At 40.1% G+C, this 16,253-nt stretch overlaps 1 protein-coding gene across 1 annotated transcript in view; it reads left to right on the top strand.

Annotated features, from left to right (window-relative positions):
• UNC79 (unc-79 homolog, NALCN channel complex subunit) overlaps nt 1-16,253 on the top strand; it is a 213,917-nt gene that overhangs the window by 89,972 nt on the left and 107,692 nt on the right. Inside the window, exons 17-23 of the mRNA XM_047080178.1 lie at nt 1,192-1,333; nt 3,064-3,143; nt 3,228-3,376; nt 8,139-8,296; nt 11,735-11,916; nt 14,069-14,270; nt 15,348-15,527. Of these exons, the coding sequence (XP_046936134.1) occupies nt 1,192-1,333; nt 3,064-3,143; nt 3,228-3,376; nt 8,139-8,296; nt 11,735-11,916; nt 14,069-14,270; nt 15,348-15,527 (1,093 nt within the window). The remainder of the gene's footprint in view (nt 1-1,191; nt 1,334-3,063; nt 3,144-3,227; nt 3,377-8,138; nt 8,297-11,734; nt 11,917-14,068; nt 14,271-15,347; nt 15,528-16,253) is intronic.

The following is a 16,253-nucleotide window of genomic DNA, read 5'->3' as shown; positions in this document are numbered from 1 at the left end:
GAAGTTGGCAGAGATATTCTTCAGGGCCCTCCCAGCCATTGTGCTCATTTTCTTGTGGGTGTCCTAGCACTTCATCCGTCTTGATCTCCTCACTTTGAGCTGGCTGTCAAATAATTCTTGAGAAAATGTGTAGTGGTTAAAGTGTTACCAAAATAGTATGATTTTAAAAGAGGATATTTGAAGTGGGACTTGAAGGAAAGAAGAAGGCTGGTAGAAGGATAATTGGAGATGGATGTTTTAAGTGGCAGCCATAGGAGTGCTCTCTCTCACTTAATCTTTCCAATTTCACCTGTATTTGTAGCTTGTTTTATACATATATATTATATATGACATGTATTATCTATAAATATATTGTGTTCAGGATATTCACATAGTTGTGCAGCCAATCTCCAGGACTTTTTCATCTCGCATGACTGAATTTCTATATCCCCTAAACAGTAGTTCCCTGTCGTCCCCCTTCCTCTTAGTCCCTGGAAACCACCATTGTATTTTTCTGCGTCTCTGAATTTGACTTACTGTAGAGACCTCATATATCTAGAACCATGCGATAACTGTCCTTTTCGTGGTTAGCTTATTTCACCTAGCACAGTGTCCTAAAGGTTCATTCATGTAGCATGTGTCAGACTTCCTTCCTTTTTTAAGGCTGACTAATGTTTCACTAATGTTTCACAAAATATAACACATTTTGTCTATCTGTTCATCTGTTGATGAACACTTGGGTTGCCATACCTAACTCTCTTTAACTCACATGTTATAGCAATTTCTTGCTCCTAAAAATTTGGCTTCTCTGGACAACCAGTGTTTGTGTCTTAATATACTGCTGTGAGCCCTTTATTATTCCCTGCTAATTAAGTCCTATTACTGAACAAAATGTGCATGGATTGGAATCACTTGGTGAGTGAGACAGGCTCATAGGGAAAGCCGACGTAGGCCGATTTAGCAATGTTTTTGAGATTTTTCCATATTTATTTCAAGAGAATTAACATGTTTTGGTAACAGCTGACCCAAATCTCCTTTAATTAGTATGGAAAGAAACTCACATTTCTTCTGAGGCAGGTGCATTTGCCCTTTGGGGCTCAGTACAGGGCGGGGACACAGCTGGCACTCAGTCGATCTTTATTGAACTTAGCGAAACCATTCATTACCTCCCCAACAGGCTGCTCACCTGGCTGCTTGTCGTATTTGTTTCAGGAGCCCACAGACAGCCTTGAGGACAGCCTCCTTTCTTCCAGACCAGAGTTTATTATAGGCCCTGAAGGTGAGGAGGAGGAGAATCCAGCAACCAAGCATGGGGAGAACCCAGGCAGTCGCGCCGAGTCCACGGAGCATGCTGGTAGGTGAACTCTGGCATATCCCAGTTTGCACAGGCCTAACGTTCAGAGCCCTGGTTTTTTAGATTACTGTCGACTTGGGCAAGTTCAGGCTTGGTGTCCGTAGTGGAGACTGGTGCAAATGAACCATTTCCCCTCAGATTATGAAGTGAGCAGGTCCAGGATGTGCTCCTAGTAGAGCCGCGGTCACTGAGCATCTTTCTGGCAGCACGTGCTTCTTATCAACAAAACCTGTCACGTTAGCAGCACCTTCCTACTTATGGCGTATCATGTTCTCACTGGAAAAGTAGCTCTGATCCAAGGCTGAACGACTGGAAAGGAGGGTTCTGGCACTCTCAACAGCCATCTAGGGCATTTGGCCAAAGCAGAGGGTTTTGGGAGAGAGCCAGTGGAACTTGAGCTCATGCAGCTTCTGTGCCCCAGGCCCTAAAGGAAGCAAGGATTTCACTTATGATCCAATAACCTGCTTGAAGTTCTCTCTGTCTCCCTCTGCCCCTCTTTCCTTCTCTCTCTCTCTCTCTCTCAAAAAAAAAGAAAGATTAAAATAACATTCAAGTGCAAGATTGCTAATGAACTATTTAGTGTATATGCTAAGAGAGTTTGACTCCTGTTGTCTCTGGTTCCAGTAATTGCCAAAACTTAGAATAGTGATTTGAAAACATTTTAGATTAGTTTTTACATCTGGCTAACTTGTGAATTCTTTTCTCTAGCATGCCTCATGTACCATAGACCACCATCCCCACTGTAAGAGCAAAGGTATTAGACTCACAGGAAAATAAAATCATGAGTAGTTGTTCTGATTTCAATATGCCTAACTTCTTTAAAGAAAATATTTTTTAATGTTTATTTTTGAGAGAGAGCATGAGCCAGGGTAGGGGCGGAGAGAGAGACACACACACAGAATCCAAAGCAGGCTGTAGGCTCTGAGCTGTCAGCATAGAGCCCAGAGCAGGGCTCGAATTCACAAACTGTGAGATCATGACCAGAGCCGAAGTGGGTCACTTAACTGACTGAGCCACCTAGGCGCCCCTCTAGGTGTCTTAAAGAAGTTAGGCATATTCAGGGGTGCCTAAGTGGCTCAGATGGTTAAGCAACTGACTTCAGCTCAGGTTATGATCTCACTGCTTGTGAGTTTGAGCCACATGTCAGGCTTTGTGCTAATAGCTCAGAGCCTGGAGCCTGCTTTGGATTCTGTGTCTCCCCACCCCCCCCCCCACCCCCGCCCCTACCCTGCTCCTGCTCAGTCTCTCTTTATCTCTCAAAAATAAATAAAACATTAAAAAAAATTCCCTTTGGCATGAGTCCATGGGATAAATTCCTCCTTAGGTGCTAATACAACCTGAATACCTCCCTTTAATACCTTCTTATCTCCTTTTCAATAAGGAAGGCATACCTAGTCAGACACCAGGCCCCTATAGGTACCAGCCAAACTCTCTGACCACAGGAGCATAGGGCTGGGATGGAGTGGCTTTAGGGAGTCAAGGACATCTGAATATATGGTGGGCTACAGTGGAAAAGGGAAGCTGAGAACCCTGAATCTAGAAGGTTTCCTGAAATTGCATCATAGAAGGGATATATGCTACCCTGGAAAGGCAATAAAAGCATTACATAACATGCCTTTTAATGTAGTATATATTTATTTCTACTCCTCTTGGTTTTATGGTCTTTATCAGGTCATGAGTGGTGGGAAAGGAAGAGGTATGCTGACCTTTGTGTAATAATTTCTTCACAGCAATAAAGAATGACACTGAGAGAAAGTTTTGCTACCAACAGCTTCCAGTAACTTTGAGACTAATATACACCATTTTCCAGGTATGTTTTTTGAGATATTTAAGGGTTTGCTTTGGTGGCATTGCTATTTAGGGTAACTCAGTAACCATGTGGTTCTGTGCATAGGAAATGGCTAAGTTTGAAGAGCCAGACATTCTTTTTAATATGCTCAATTGCCTGAAGATTCTCTGTCTACATGGAGAGTGTTTATACATCGCTAGAAAAGACCATCCTCAATTTTTAGCCTACATTCAGGATCATATGTTGATTGCAAGGTATGTCTTCCTGTTTGTTTGTTTCTATTTTAGACCTTAGCTATGAAAATCAAAGTTAGGACAAGTCTTACCAACTCATTTGGGTCATTTCTGGGAGCCTGGACAGCCCAATCGCCTATAGGAATGACTTTTTTTTTTTTTTTTTAACTTCAGTATATCATTTATTATATTTTAGGGCAGTCTCGTTGATCTTATAATTATCTCTGTTTTTCTCCAATGTCTATTTTTCTTAAAAGACTTTATTTAGATTTTTTTAATTTCAAATTTCATTTGGGTTTTGATGAAATTTGAAATAAATGTATAGATTAATTAAGAACATTTCCTTTAAAAAATTATAAGACTTCTCTTTTCAAGTCCTCTTTTATTTTCCTCAAATGTTTTTCATTATTTTCATTCTGCCTTTTTTGTTGTTGTTGTTCTTTTCCAGAAAGATATTTTAGTGTTATTACAAACCTTATTTTTTTCCACTCATTATATTTTCTGATTACAGCTCAAGTTTAGGAAACTCCTGGTTTTTGTATTTTTATTTACCTTATGAGTTTAATCAGTTCATTTTTATTAACTTTTAAAAACATATTGTAGGAATGCCTGAGTGGCTCAGTTGGTTGAGCATCTGACTCTGTTTTGGTTCAGGTCATGATCTCACAGTTTCATGGGTTTAACCCCAGGTCGTGCTCTGTGCTCACAGTGCTGAGCCTGCTTGGGATTCTCCCTCTTCCCCTCTCTCTCTGCCCCTTCCCCACTTGTGCTGTCTCTTTTTCTCTCAAAATAAATAAATAAACTGTAAAAAAAATTTTAAAACATATCGTAGGCACACTGTCTTATGTTTGCCTGATAAATTTTTGTCTATTCCTTTGTATCAATAAAATTAATTGGCATATCAATATTGAACAATCAATAAATAATGGATAGTTAATGATCAATATCATTTCACTTTAATTTATTTTCTGTCTTCTGCTAATAGGGACTGAACATTCTTTGTTTTTATTGTCATAGGTATAACTTCTATTTCTTTGATTGAGTCTGATTTTTAAGTATGTAAACATGAGGAATAGTAATTTTGTTTGCTAGATTCTTTATTTATTATTTTTTAAATATAACTTATTGTCAAATTGGCTTCCATACAACACCCAGTGCTCATCCCAACAAGTGCCCTCCTCAATGCTCATCAACCACTTTCCCCTCTCCTCCACCCCCCCATTAGCCCTCAGTTTATTCTCTGTGGAATACTACTTGGCAATGAGAAAGAGTGAAATCTGGCCATTTATAGCAAGCAATGTGGATGGAACTGGAGGGTATTATGCTAAGTGAAATAAGTCAGTCAGAGAAAGATACCATATGTTTGCACTCATATGTGGATCTTGAGAAATTTAACAGAAGACCATGGGGGAGGGGAAGGGGAAAAAATGCTAGATTCTTTAGAAATAGAAAAGGCAAAAAAAGGAATAGTTAGTAATCAGTTGTTGGATGGCTTAAGAATATAGTGTCCCCTAGAAAAATGTCAACATGTGCTAAGTTACTCTATACATAGTATTATCTAGTATAACATTACTACTAAAGGCTTACTCAATTTCTTACTTGAAATAGAAGTGCTAACAGACATCAGAAATCTCTCTGCATATTGTCTGATAAGGTAATTTTTAGAGACTTTTGAAGCATTTTAAGAAAAATAATAAAATATTGCCCTGGATTTATATAGAGTTTTTCTTCCTGAGAACCTTAAAGTAACTGTTATTGTCTTCCAGGAAGGAAGTCAGAAAAATATTATCCTCATTTATATGTAAGAGAATGAGGTGGTAAGAAAAGTTTTGGTGACAAAACTGACTTGAGGCTTTATCTGTCTTCGCTCATTTTTTCATTTATTGAGTCATTCATTCAACAAATATTATTGGGGGTTTATGATACATGTTTTTATTCTACGCACTTTGGGAATTCACAATCTAGTTTGGAAGGGGGTGAATACTATTTTTACAGAAGGTGACCACATAATTTGCTCTTCACATTGGTCTACTTTTGAGAATGAAGAAGGGGTGATGTTCATAATGACCTCAAACAATAAGTATTAAGTAGACTAAGATCTGGTTTAAACTGAGACACCTGGTCACCCTGTGTATATGTGAGTCACTGTCAATCCAAGGGATGTGTGATGGACTATTTGGATAGTTTGAGGGTGGGAGTGGTCATTTCTGGTTGACTAGAGAAGGGCTCAGGAACAGATACCATTTGGATGGACACTGAGAGGATGATAAAATTTTAACAGGTAGAGATGTGAGATGGGCAGGACATTTTGTGGAAAGTTGGAATGTCAAGAGCAAAGACGGCAGGGTTAGAAGGAAGGGACAAGAAGTGAGTAGTGCATACTTAGGTGGTACCAAGGTTTTATTTTTTGCTGCATGGTGTGGCTTTAGGGGAGTAATGGAAAATAAAGCTAGAGAAGTAGGTTGGGATGCAAGTGTGAATAGCCTTGAAGATAAGGACTTCATTTTATGGTGTTTCGAGATCTATGAAAGATCTTAAAACAGTGAACAGGGTCAGAGTTGTACTTTAATAGCATGAATATGGATCCCTAGAGAGGGATCCTTAGGGACCACCCACATTTAAGGGAGTGCAAAGAGCATATTGCAAGGGCTTTGGGAATGTAAAGATATAACACAGAACTTTCTTCTGAAAAGTTTATTAGAGAAGGAGGAGAGAGATAAGATATTTAGAGGGGAAAAGGAGTAGATGTCAGAGATTTTTTAGGATAAAGATCTGAAAATATTTGTTGTCAGTGGAATGGCTCAGAGGAAAAGGAGTAGTTGGTAGAGCTAGGTCCTGGAAGGCAAGAATATGTGATCAAGAACAAAGGGTGGGTGGAAGAGAGGAAGGATGTTCTTTCCTTTGTAAGGAAATATATTTTAAGGAAAAGAGAAATAAAGTGTCAAAGAGAGCTCATTACTGAACCTTAAGAATAATGAGTGCTAATGTCTTTTCCTGAGAGGGAGGAGGATAGAGATTAGGTTGGGAGCTCAAGGAACACGGGAAAAAGTATGGAATAACTCATAGAAGAAAGCAGCAGGGTGTCCACCAGAAGTAATCTAAGAATGACCAGCTTCAGGGTCAAGCTGAAATTAGTTAGCACCAGTTTGTGGTGGATCAAGTTAGCAGGAATTAGTAGGATAAGTTAGTCCCGGGGGTCTGAGAGTGGATGAGAAAAGGGGGCAATGTGGGTTTATTCAGAAGTGGGGATTTGTGATTTTGGTAGAAGTCAGGGGGACAAGGAATTTTAGAGTAAGGAAATGGTTGACTCTGGGATCCAGGCTAAGATGGGAGGCAAATGAAATCAGAGGAGGATTGATATTTGGGAGAAAAATATGAAAGAGAAGGAAAAGAAGTCTTAGTTGGGATTAGGAATATTTTGGGTAGGAATACGGTTCAAACCAGTACAGAAGCATACAATGGGAAAGGTGGAGGGTCTCCAGAACTTTCCTCATGATAAAATGGCGACTCTACAGGTGTAATGGGAGGAGCTGGTGGAAGGGTAGACCTGGCTGAGCTGGATATGGGGAAGACTAGGACTGATCTGGACAGAAGGATGAGCAAATCCAGGCAACAGCCATTGAAGGAGCAGGGTCAGGAGTAGTTAGGCAGAAGCTCTGTGCATTCAATGGGAGTGGGAATCCTATGTGGACTGACTTTTGTTGTTAAAGCAGCATCTTACAGGCCATTGACCCAGGCCAAATCAATTGTTGGTGCTCTGGGGTCTCCACCTTGGCCTTTGGGCTACGTAGCCAAGGTTTTTCCTCAAAGTACCACTCTGATACCAAAGCCATGACGGACAATGATGGGATCTGGGGAAGGACATTATTTTCCTAATTTCAAACAAGGCTGCCTTAGAGAATTGGGAAGGCCATATGGAACTGGTGAAATCCAGGGTTTTTTTGTGTGTCACTGAGATGGTTTTCTGTCAGCTCTAGTATATGGTTTGCTTCCTTCAACTACTTTGAAAAACCTTGGTTTTGTGTTCACTCTTAATGATTAAGGAAGGGGGAGACCTTGAATGACAGGCCTGCCAGTGGGTGGAGAGGCTGTTCTTAACAGAGAAAGAGTTGTTCTTTGCTAGAATAAAGAGGAAAAGGCTGCTGGGCAGGCAAAACCAACAAAATTCCCCAGATGTTCACTATAAGAAAATTTAAAAAAAGAATCACTTTCACTCCCAGAACTAATGTCAGTTTTGTATAGTGTTTAAGTCATTGCTCATTTATGTATCTGATTTCTAATATACGATTTTTAATTTTTATGTTAATATGTAATATTAAGTGGTGTTTTCCTATGTTGTTACATAAAAGGAATCTCTTTAAAAAAATGAATAGAACAGAGCATAGGAAAAGTTTACCAGAGGTTTATAGTCTTGTGGATGACTGTAATTTCACCAAAAACATTCCTACCAGTCACTTGTTAACGACATTTCCCATAAACTAAGATAATTGTATTTGTTTCCTTTTTTTAAAAGTTTATTTATTTTTGAGACAGTGAGAGAGAGAGAGAAAGAGAGCATGTGTGTGAGTGGGGGAGAAGCAGAGAGAGAGGGAGACAGAGGATCTAAGCAGGCTGCACGCTGTCAGCATAGAGCCCAACGTGGGGCTCGAACTCACAAACTGTGAGATCGTGACCTGAGCCGAAGTCGAACGCTTAACCGACTGAGCCACCCAGGCACCCTCATATTTGTTGTCTAGAAACATTATCATAACTTTGACCACTTTGCTTCTTGTTGCTTCCTCAGCCTGTGGAGAGTCGTCAAATCTGAGTTCTCCCAACTGTCTTCATTAGCAGTTCCTCTGCTTCTCCATGCTTTGTCACTTCCTCATGGTGCTGACATCTTCTGGACAATTATAAATGGCAATTTTAACAGCAAAGACTGGAAGATGAGGTTTGAAGCAGGTAACCTCTGTGTTAGCTTAAAAATTCTCTCGGGGTTACAAGGTAAACCAGATGTCCAGTCATGATGTCTCTTGTTGGCTTTCCCTTTTCTCCTTTCTTTTTAAAGAGTGCTGTCTTCCTTGCTAGTGTTCTTTGGTGGTTCAACTTAATTGAGCTTCCTCTATAATAGTATTTTGCAAAGTGGTTCTTATGGAGGAAGACCCTGTTCAGGTTTGCCTGGGATAGTCCTATTTTATGACTGTTTTCTAGGTACATTTATTGTACAATTGTTTACTCTCAAATAGATCCTGGCTTGAATGATAAGTTATATAGTCAACATAACACATGATATTATGTGGTCAATATAATATATAATACAACATGGTACAAAGTAACTGGGGATGTTAAAAGTGCAGATTTTTGGTAAGGCCAGGAATCTACATTTTTAACAAAGTCTGCAGGCAATTCAGTGAAGTTTGATAGTCTGCTGTTATGCCCTTGCCATTGAAACATTAGGGACCAAGTCTGGTGCAGTGATGGGTATAATTTCTTGGTGCTTAGAATGGCAGGTGCTCAGAGGAACATGGTAAGGAAGGAACCTGGACATGTTCTTATAGCCTTGCATCTGCTGCCTTCACTGTCATCCCAGTCTGCTAGAGCTCCTATTCTTAGGGAGCACCAAGCAGGGCCCACATGCCATGGTGTGCCTTACTGAATGGTTCTGTGTATTTTAGTGTGTCCGAAATTCCTCCAAGAAATGGAAGTTCCATTAGATGAGTTGACTGTTATATGTTAAGAGTTCATCTGTAATCTGTAGCCACCTCAAAGAGTTCTTATTTTTTAGTGCCAGGTGAATCCCTGGGGCTGGTTTATATGATAAATCCAATGTTGTCGCATTGGATGTCTAAATGTGAGTGTTTGCAGCCTCATTTCGAACTCTTCTATCTAACGTACGCTTGCAGTTTCCCCATCGCTTCCTGCTTCCCATCACCCTTGCCTTGGCCCCTCTGCTGTCCATCTGAAATCCTCTTTCCTTCAAGGTCCATTCAAATGCTGCCTCCATTTGATCCTCTTTCAAATGCCACTAGTGAGTTCCACCTTCTTGGTTCCCTCAGTGGAAAGTTATTTCTTTATCTCTTGGTCTCCTTGGCATTTTATTTATACCTCATTAGTGGCATTTATAGCTTTAAAAATTACATTTCAGTTATAGCTGTGCCTGTCCCATTTCTTTTAGTTGACTTGACTTTTAAGCCAAGACTTGTGAATGACTCATATGTTAGTGTGCTTAGGTTGCTCGTGTAATAGCAGAACACCATAGACTGGGGGACTTAAACAGCAGACATTTATTTCTCACAGTTCTGGAGGCTGGGAAGTCCAAGGTCAAGGTGCTGACACATATGGTTCCTTGGGAAGGGCTCCCTCCCTGTCTTGTAGATGACTGCCTCCTCTCTGTGTCCCACATGGTAGAGAGAAAGATAGAAAGCTCTGGTTCCCTTCCTCTTCTTATAATGATACAAATCCCATCATGGGGGCCCTGCCCTCATGATTTCATTTAAACCTAATTATCTCCCAAAGGCCCCGCCTCCAAATGCCATCACATTGGGGTTAGGGCTTTAACATACAAATTTTGGTGTGGAGGGAGAGGAACACAAACATTGAGTCTGTAACAATTCATTTTCCACTTACTTCCATCGTCCTCCAAGTACCTGGGATAGTTTCTTAGTTACACACACACACACACACACATTTTTAAATATATAAATATATTTTTAAGTATATGTTTTTAAAATAAGTGAATTGGTGAATTTACTGATAAATATTATATGTACTAGATACTATGGGACCAATAAAAAGAAATGTAAGAGCAGATTCCTGCTCTCAAGAAACTACTAATTTAATTGATAAAGCCAAATATAAACATGTAGGAGGTTAAGAAACTAAAGATACAGGGGCGCCTGGGTGGCTCAGCTGGTTAAGTGTCCGACTTCAGCTCAGGTCATGGTCTTGCAGTCTGTGGGTTTGAGCCCCGCGTCGGGCTCTGTGCTGACAGCTCAGAGCCTGGAGCCTGTTTCAGATTCTGTGTCTCCCTCTCTCTCTACTGCTCACCTGCTTACACTGTCTCTTTCTTGGTCTCTCAAAAGTAAATAAACGTTAAAAAAAATTTTTAAAAAGAAACTAAAGATACAAATATAACTCAAGACCACAAAAGAAGACATGTCGTATAGCTATCTATGAGCACACAAATATCTTATGTAAATGAATAGGATGTAAATGAGTAGTATTTTTGTAGGAGTTCATGGGACCAAAAGGCCATTCTAGGTCAGAGTAGACTTTACAGAACAAGTAGAATCTCAGCAGCATATTCTTTAAGATGGTGCAATAGCAATAAGTAGAGAAGAACAGGAAGAATATTCTAGGCTGCTGGAATGCTTTCAACAAAATACTGAAAGTTTTATTTTCATGGCATTCTATTACTTAACTAGTTACTTTAACTTCTTATAAAGCCATGTTTTAAGGGTGCCTGGAGTCATTTAATATAATTTTTTCAATGTTTATTAATTTTTCAGACACAGAGAGAGAGGATGAGCAAGGAAGGGGCAGAGAGAGAGGGAGACACAGCATCCCAAGCAGACTCCAGACTCCAAGCTGTCAGCACAGACCCCAATGTGGGGCTCAAACTCATGAACTGTGAGATCACAACTTGAGCTGAAGTTAGATGTTTAACCGACTGAGCCGCCCAGGCGCCCCTGGAGTCATTTAATGTAGAGTTTCAGAATAATTAGACTGACTGACTTATGGAGTAGGGTGGGGGGATGGGTGAGATAATAGGTGATGGGGATTAAAGAGTACACTTACCATGATGAGCACTGAGCAATGTATGGAATTATTGAATCACTATATTACACATCTGAAACTAATATAACACTGTGTGTTAACTGTACTAGAATTAAAATAAAGAAACTTAATTTAAAAAAATCTATCAAGTAAGAAAGCATATATTGCATATAAAAAATATGTGGCTGCTATAGCCCTGGGAAGTCCATTTGTTGTCATTTCACATCATGACATATTAAGGGTGGAGTAGGGGATCTAGAATCTAAAGCCAGGCCTGGTGGACACCTCCTGTCTCCCTGTGTGGTCCACAGAAGGTCTTATGGAATGGACAAAGAAATGAGCATGGAGACATTTTGAATAGTTTGAAATGGAGTTTGAATTAAACAGTGAGGAAGACCATAAAAAAAAAAAAAAGGCAAACCCACAGGAAAGTACTGCACTAGGTAGAAATGGTCTCTGTTGCCAGATGAGATGGAACATGCAAGAAGGTGGCATTAAAATTTCCTTTTGGTATTTCAAAATAGTGTGTGGGGGCCCAGAGTTAACTTTTTCTTTATGTGTTCAGTTCTTAGCTTATTAAATGTCCTCCCCTCCCTTTTTTCCCCTCTGCCTTTTACTTTGCAGTGGAGAAAGTGGCTGTAATTTGTAGATTTTTGGATATTCACTCCGTCACCAAAAACCACCTGCTGAAGTACTCCCTGGCACATGCCTTCTGCTGCTTTCTGACAGCTGTGGAGGATGTCAACCCAGCCGTGGCTACCAGGGCCGGTCTCCTGCTTGACACCATAAAGAGGCCGGCATTGCAGGTGACGGCCCTCAGATGTGTGTTATCTGCTCTGCAGATGGTGCTCTGGTCAACCAAATCGTAGCAGTATAAACACATACAGTAGTGATGATGATGATGAGGAGGAGGAGGAGGAGGAGGAAGAGGAGGAGGAGGAGAAGGAGGACAGCAACAGTGAGAATTTTCAAATGGGAAAATATCCCAGAACCACACCTTATTAACAGACCTTTTGTTTTTATTTGTCAATACTTTCTTTTCTTTGTCCATATGGCAATGTCACTTTTGACAGATATAATTATGGTATAACTTTTTTTTTTATGGCAGATTTTTACACTAAGCTGGTTTATCTTATACTATTTGGCTGGTTCCTGGGCTGGGAGATCTTGTCTTTAATTGCTAGTTACTTTAAGAGAAATCTCCGTGATGAATTATTGTATAAATCAAAGCAAAACATGAGAAGGCAAATATGCTATCAAAATGAAACACCACAAATTAAAGTCAAAGGAACATGAAATATGAGACCTGGAGAGAGTTGTGCATTTATTCTGTTTGGCACTTTTATTTTATAATTGGAGAAGCCAAGTCTCGGAGAGATGATGTGACTTTTTATTTTTTATTTTATTTATTTTTTTTTGAGGGAGACAGAGCATGAGTGGGGGAGGGGCAGAGAGAGAGAGGGAGACACAGAATCTGAAACAGGCTCCAGGCTCTGAGCTGTCAGCACAGAGCCCGATGTGGGGCTCGAACTCAGGAACCGCCAGATCATGACCTAGGCTGAAGTTGGACACTCAACCGACTAAGCCACCCAGGTGCCCCAGAATGTGACTTTTTAAAGGACACAGAGTGAATTAGTAGTAGAATGGAGACTAGAACCTCCAAAGATCTGATCTCCTGTTTCCCCACAATGGCACCTGGCTTATTATTATATCATTATAATTAAAACTAGTAATCATGGCAAAAGTTAAAATTTGTCAAATAGGTCCTGTCTTTCCAGGGCAGTGTATTAGAAGTGTCCCATCATCCATGGTCTCATTTAATCCCCACAATAACCTTGTGGGTTCCCATTTTATAGATAGAGAAGCTGAGGGTCAGAAGGGGTAGGTAACTTTTTCAGAGTCACATGGCTAGTACGTGGCAGAGCAAACTCAGGTCTGAGTCATAATAAAGTCCACATTCTTAACTATTGAGTGTATACACTGCTTCCAATCCAGAGTAAAGGTTCTTCCTCTAAAAGGGACCAAGAAGAAAGCACAGGAGCTGAGAAATGAGATGGTTTTGCTAAGTGTGGACTCACATCTTCTCTGATAAAAATTCCCAGTTGTCTTCTGGATAGGCCTTTTCTGTTGGTCCTATCCCTGCTCAGGGTGTGGAATGTAGGAGGCACTCAACAGACGAGAGTTGAATGAATTAATAGAATGGTTGAGTGAAGCATGGCTTTTAAGTTTCATGGGTGGGGCGATGGGCTAAATGGGTGATGGGCATTAAGGAGGGCATTTGTTGGGATGAGCACTGTGTGTTATATGTGAGTGATGAATCGCTGAGTTCTACTCTTGAAACCAATAGTACACGGTATGTTAACTAACTTGAATTTAAATAAATAAATTTTAAAAGAGGAGCGGGGGGAATGGTAAGCAGGCTCATATACTAGAGAAATGGAAGCTCAATCCATTCCAACTTTGATTTTTTAAGATTCTGTGTTCCACTCATATTCCAAGATGACAAGATGAGTTTACTTCCTTTCAGAACCGCAGAATATAGCATTGAAAGGGAATTAGAAAACCGTATTGTGTATTCTACAATGTAGCTTTGGAAGTATGATTCTCTTGATAGAAACTATAGACATTGAAAAAAGAAACATTGGTTTGAGAGCATTTGGATCAAGTGGTTATTAGGGAATGCATCTAAAAACTAATAACATACATTTAATTTAGATTTCTGAACTAAAATTCAAGAGAGATTCTACAAGTAGAAGTTCCTCTTCTGTATTTTATTTCTACCAGACTTGCAATGAAAAAAGATTTTAGTTGGAGTATTCTACATTATATTATCCTATATTACATTATATGTATGGATTGAGGAGGTTACCTCGTTTTACTGACTTTGCTTAGTGTAGCTGCTTTGAAGTAGCTTAGATGTTTACATCTGACTTACCTTTTCTCCCCTCTCTACCCCAGGGTCTGTGTCTTTGTCTTGATTTCCAGTTTGATACTGTGGTTAAAGATCGACCCACAATACTGAGCAAGCTTTTACTCCTGCATTTTCTTAAGCAAGATATTCCTGCTTTGAGCTGGGAATTCTTTGTCAACAGATTTGAGACACTTTCTTTGGAAGCTCAGCTACATTTGGATTGTAACAAAGAATTTCCTTTTCCTACAAGTAAGCAAAAGAAGAGCTTGCCTTAAACAGTCACAGTAACTGTTCTTGTACCTGCTAGAAAAGCAGACAATACTATGCCTGTAACTTAATTTCCCATTATGAAGGATACCCTGACTTCATGAACTCAGCTTATCAAATATTTATTGAGTAACTCTTTAGTAATCCATAGGTTAATCATTTTCTGGCATTCCAACCTCAAAACTCTTCTCATTTCCTTGAGGACCTATGATAACCATTTCTGATGGTGTGTTTCTTAAATATTATTCAGTCATCACGCAATGTTTGTGAACAGTTTTGTGAGATATATTTACACTTTGCAAATTCACTCTTACATGCTTATTAATCAGTTAGTTACCTACAGCTCTAAATAGATGGGAAAAGTTGGTCACTCAACCATTTATCCAGTGATAATAAAAATTAGACAATGCAATCTTACAGTCTAAACAGAAAAATCATAGGTGAGAGGTGCTTGGGTGGCTCAGTCGATTGAATGTCTGACTCTTGATTTTTGGCTCAGGTCATGATCCCAGGGTCGTGGGATTGAGCCCTGTGTCCAGCTCTGCACTGAGCATGGAGCTTGCTTAAGAGTCTCTCTCTCTTCCCTTCTGCCTCTCTGCCCCTCCCCCCCACTTGCATACTCTCTCTCTAAAATAAAATTTTTTAAAAATTAAAAATAAGAAAAAGGGAAAATCATAGGCAATAGTCATGATAGGCAATAGCGATGACTTTTTTTTTTTTGAGAGTGAGAGTGCTGGGAAGGGGCAGAGGAAGAGGGAGAGAGAGAATCCCAAGCAGACTCCATGCCCAGTGCAGAGTCAGATGCAGGGTTCCATCTCATGACCGTGAGATCATGATCTGAGCAGAAATCAGGAGTTGGATGCTTAACCGACTGAGCCACCCAGGTGCCCCTATAGTGATGACTTTTTATATAAGACCCACCACAGAAAGAGAGATGAATGATTCATGTATCCATGAAAGATGTATTTTAATCTTGAAAATATACACAGATGGATTGTTTCAAACTAGTTGTGCTACGTAGCCTGTTAAAGAAAATAACATCTGATTCCTTTTGCACAGCTATCACTGCTGTAAGGACCAATGTCGCTAATCTCAGTGATGCGGCATTGTGGAAGATTAAGAGGGCTCGTTTTGCGAGGAACCGCCAGAAGAGTGTGCGTTCTCTGAGAGACAGCGTGAAGGGGCCTGTGGAATCCAAGAGGGCCCTCTCCCTCCCTGAGACCTTGACCTCCAAAATTCGTTGAGTATCTTCTTCCATCCTTCCTTGAAATCTGTTTAATGTCTTTCTCAGGCTGCCTTGTCTTGTCAAATGTTCACAGAGAGTAGCATATTTAGCAAACTGAGCTCCTTCAGCAGTTTTGGGCTTCAGATTCTCTAGAGGGTCACCCCAGGGATGTCAGTGCTATGGGGGGCTTTTTCCAGTTTGTGGGTGAAGCAAAGCTCTGGTCCAGCAGTAGATTGTTTTGAAATGTAGACGGCAACAAATCCACTGAGGCCTGGCCAGAAATGCAGAAGCCCCATTCGCTCCTAAGTCCTATGATACGAAGGTGTGCACGACCAACCTTGTAACCAAAGAGCTTCCCCAAGAAGACGTAGACAGGTCAGACCCATGGCAGCGGAGGAGGCAGAGTGGAAATTTGGCATACATTTGCTTTTCATGCATGATGGAGACAGTCAAACAAGCTCCCAGACAAACCAAAAATAAGGGTTGCTTTTGAAAAGGAAGAACCAGGCTGAGGAGAAGTTGAATTTCTGCACAACTTCACCAGATAATTTATACATAAAAAGAAGCTTCATCGCCAACTTAAAAAAAAGACCACATATACTTGTTTTCTAAAGGTCTTTCTTTATATTGCACTTTGAAAGAGAACAAAAATTTCCCTAAATTACCAAATGACTAAATGACCACTAATGATTAGCAATGGCTCATGAATGACGAATAATTAAAAATTCATAACTAAATCA

Source organism: Lynx rufus, unplaced genomic scaffold (genome assembly GCF_022079265.1).
Source record: "Lynx rufus isolate CCGP_SWC_20201006 ecotype Redwood Valley unplaced genomic scaffold, mLynRuf1.p SCAF_17, whole genome shotgun sequence".
Classification (NCBI taxonomy): domain Eukaryota; kingdom Metazoa; phylum Chordata; class Mammalia; order Carnivora; family Felidae; genus Lynx; species Lynx rufus.
This window is presented reverse-complemented; position numbering and strand designations above follow the sequence as displayed.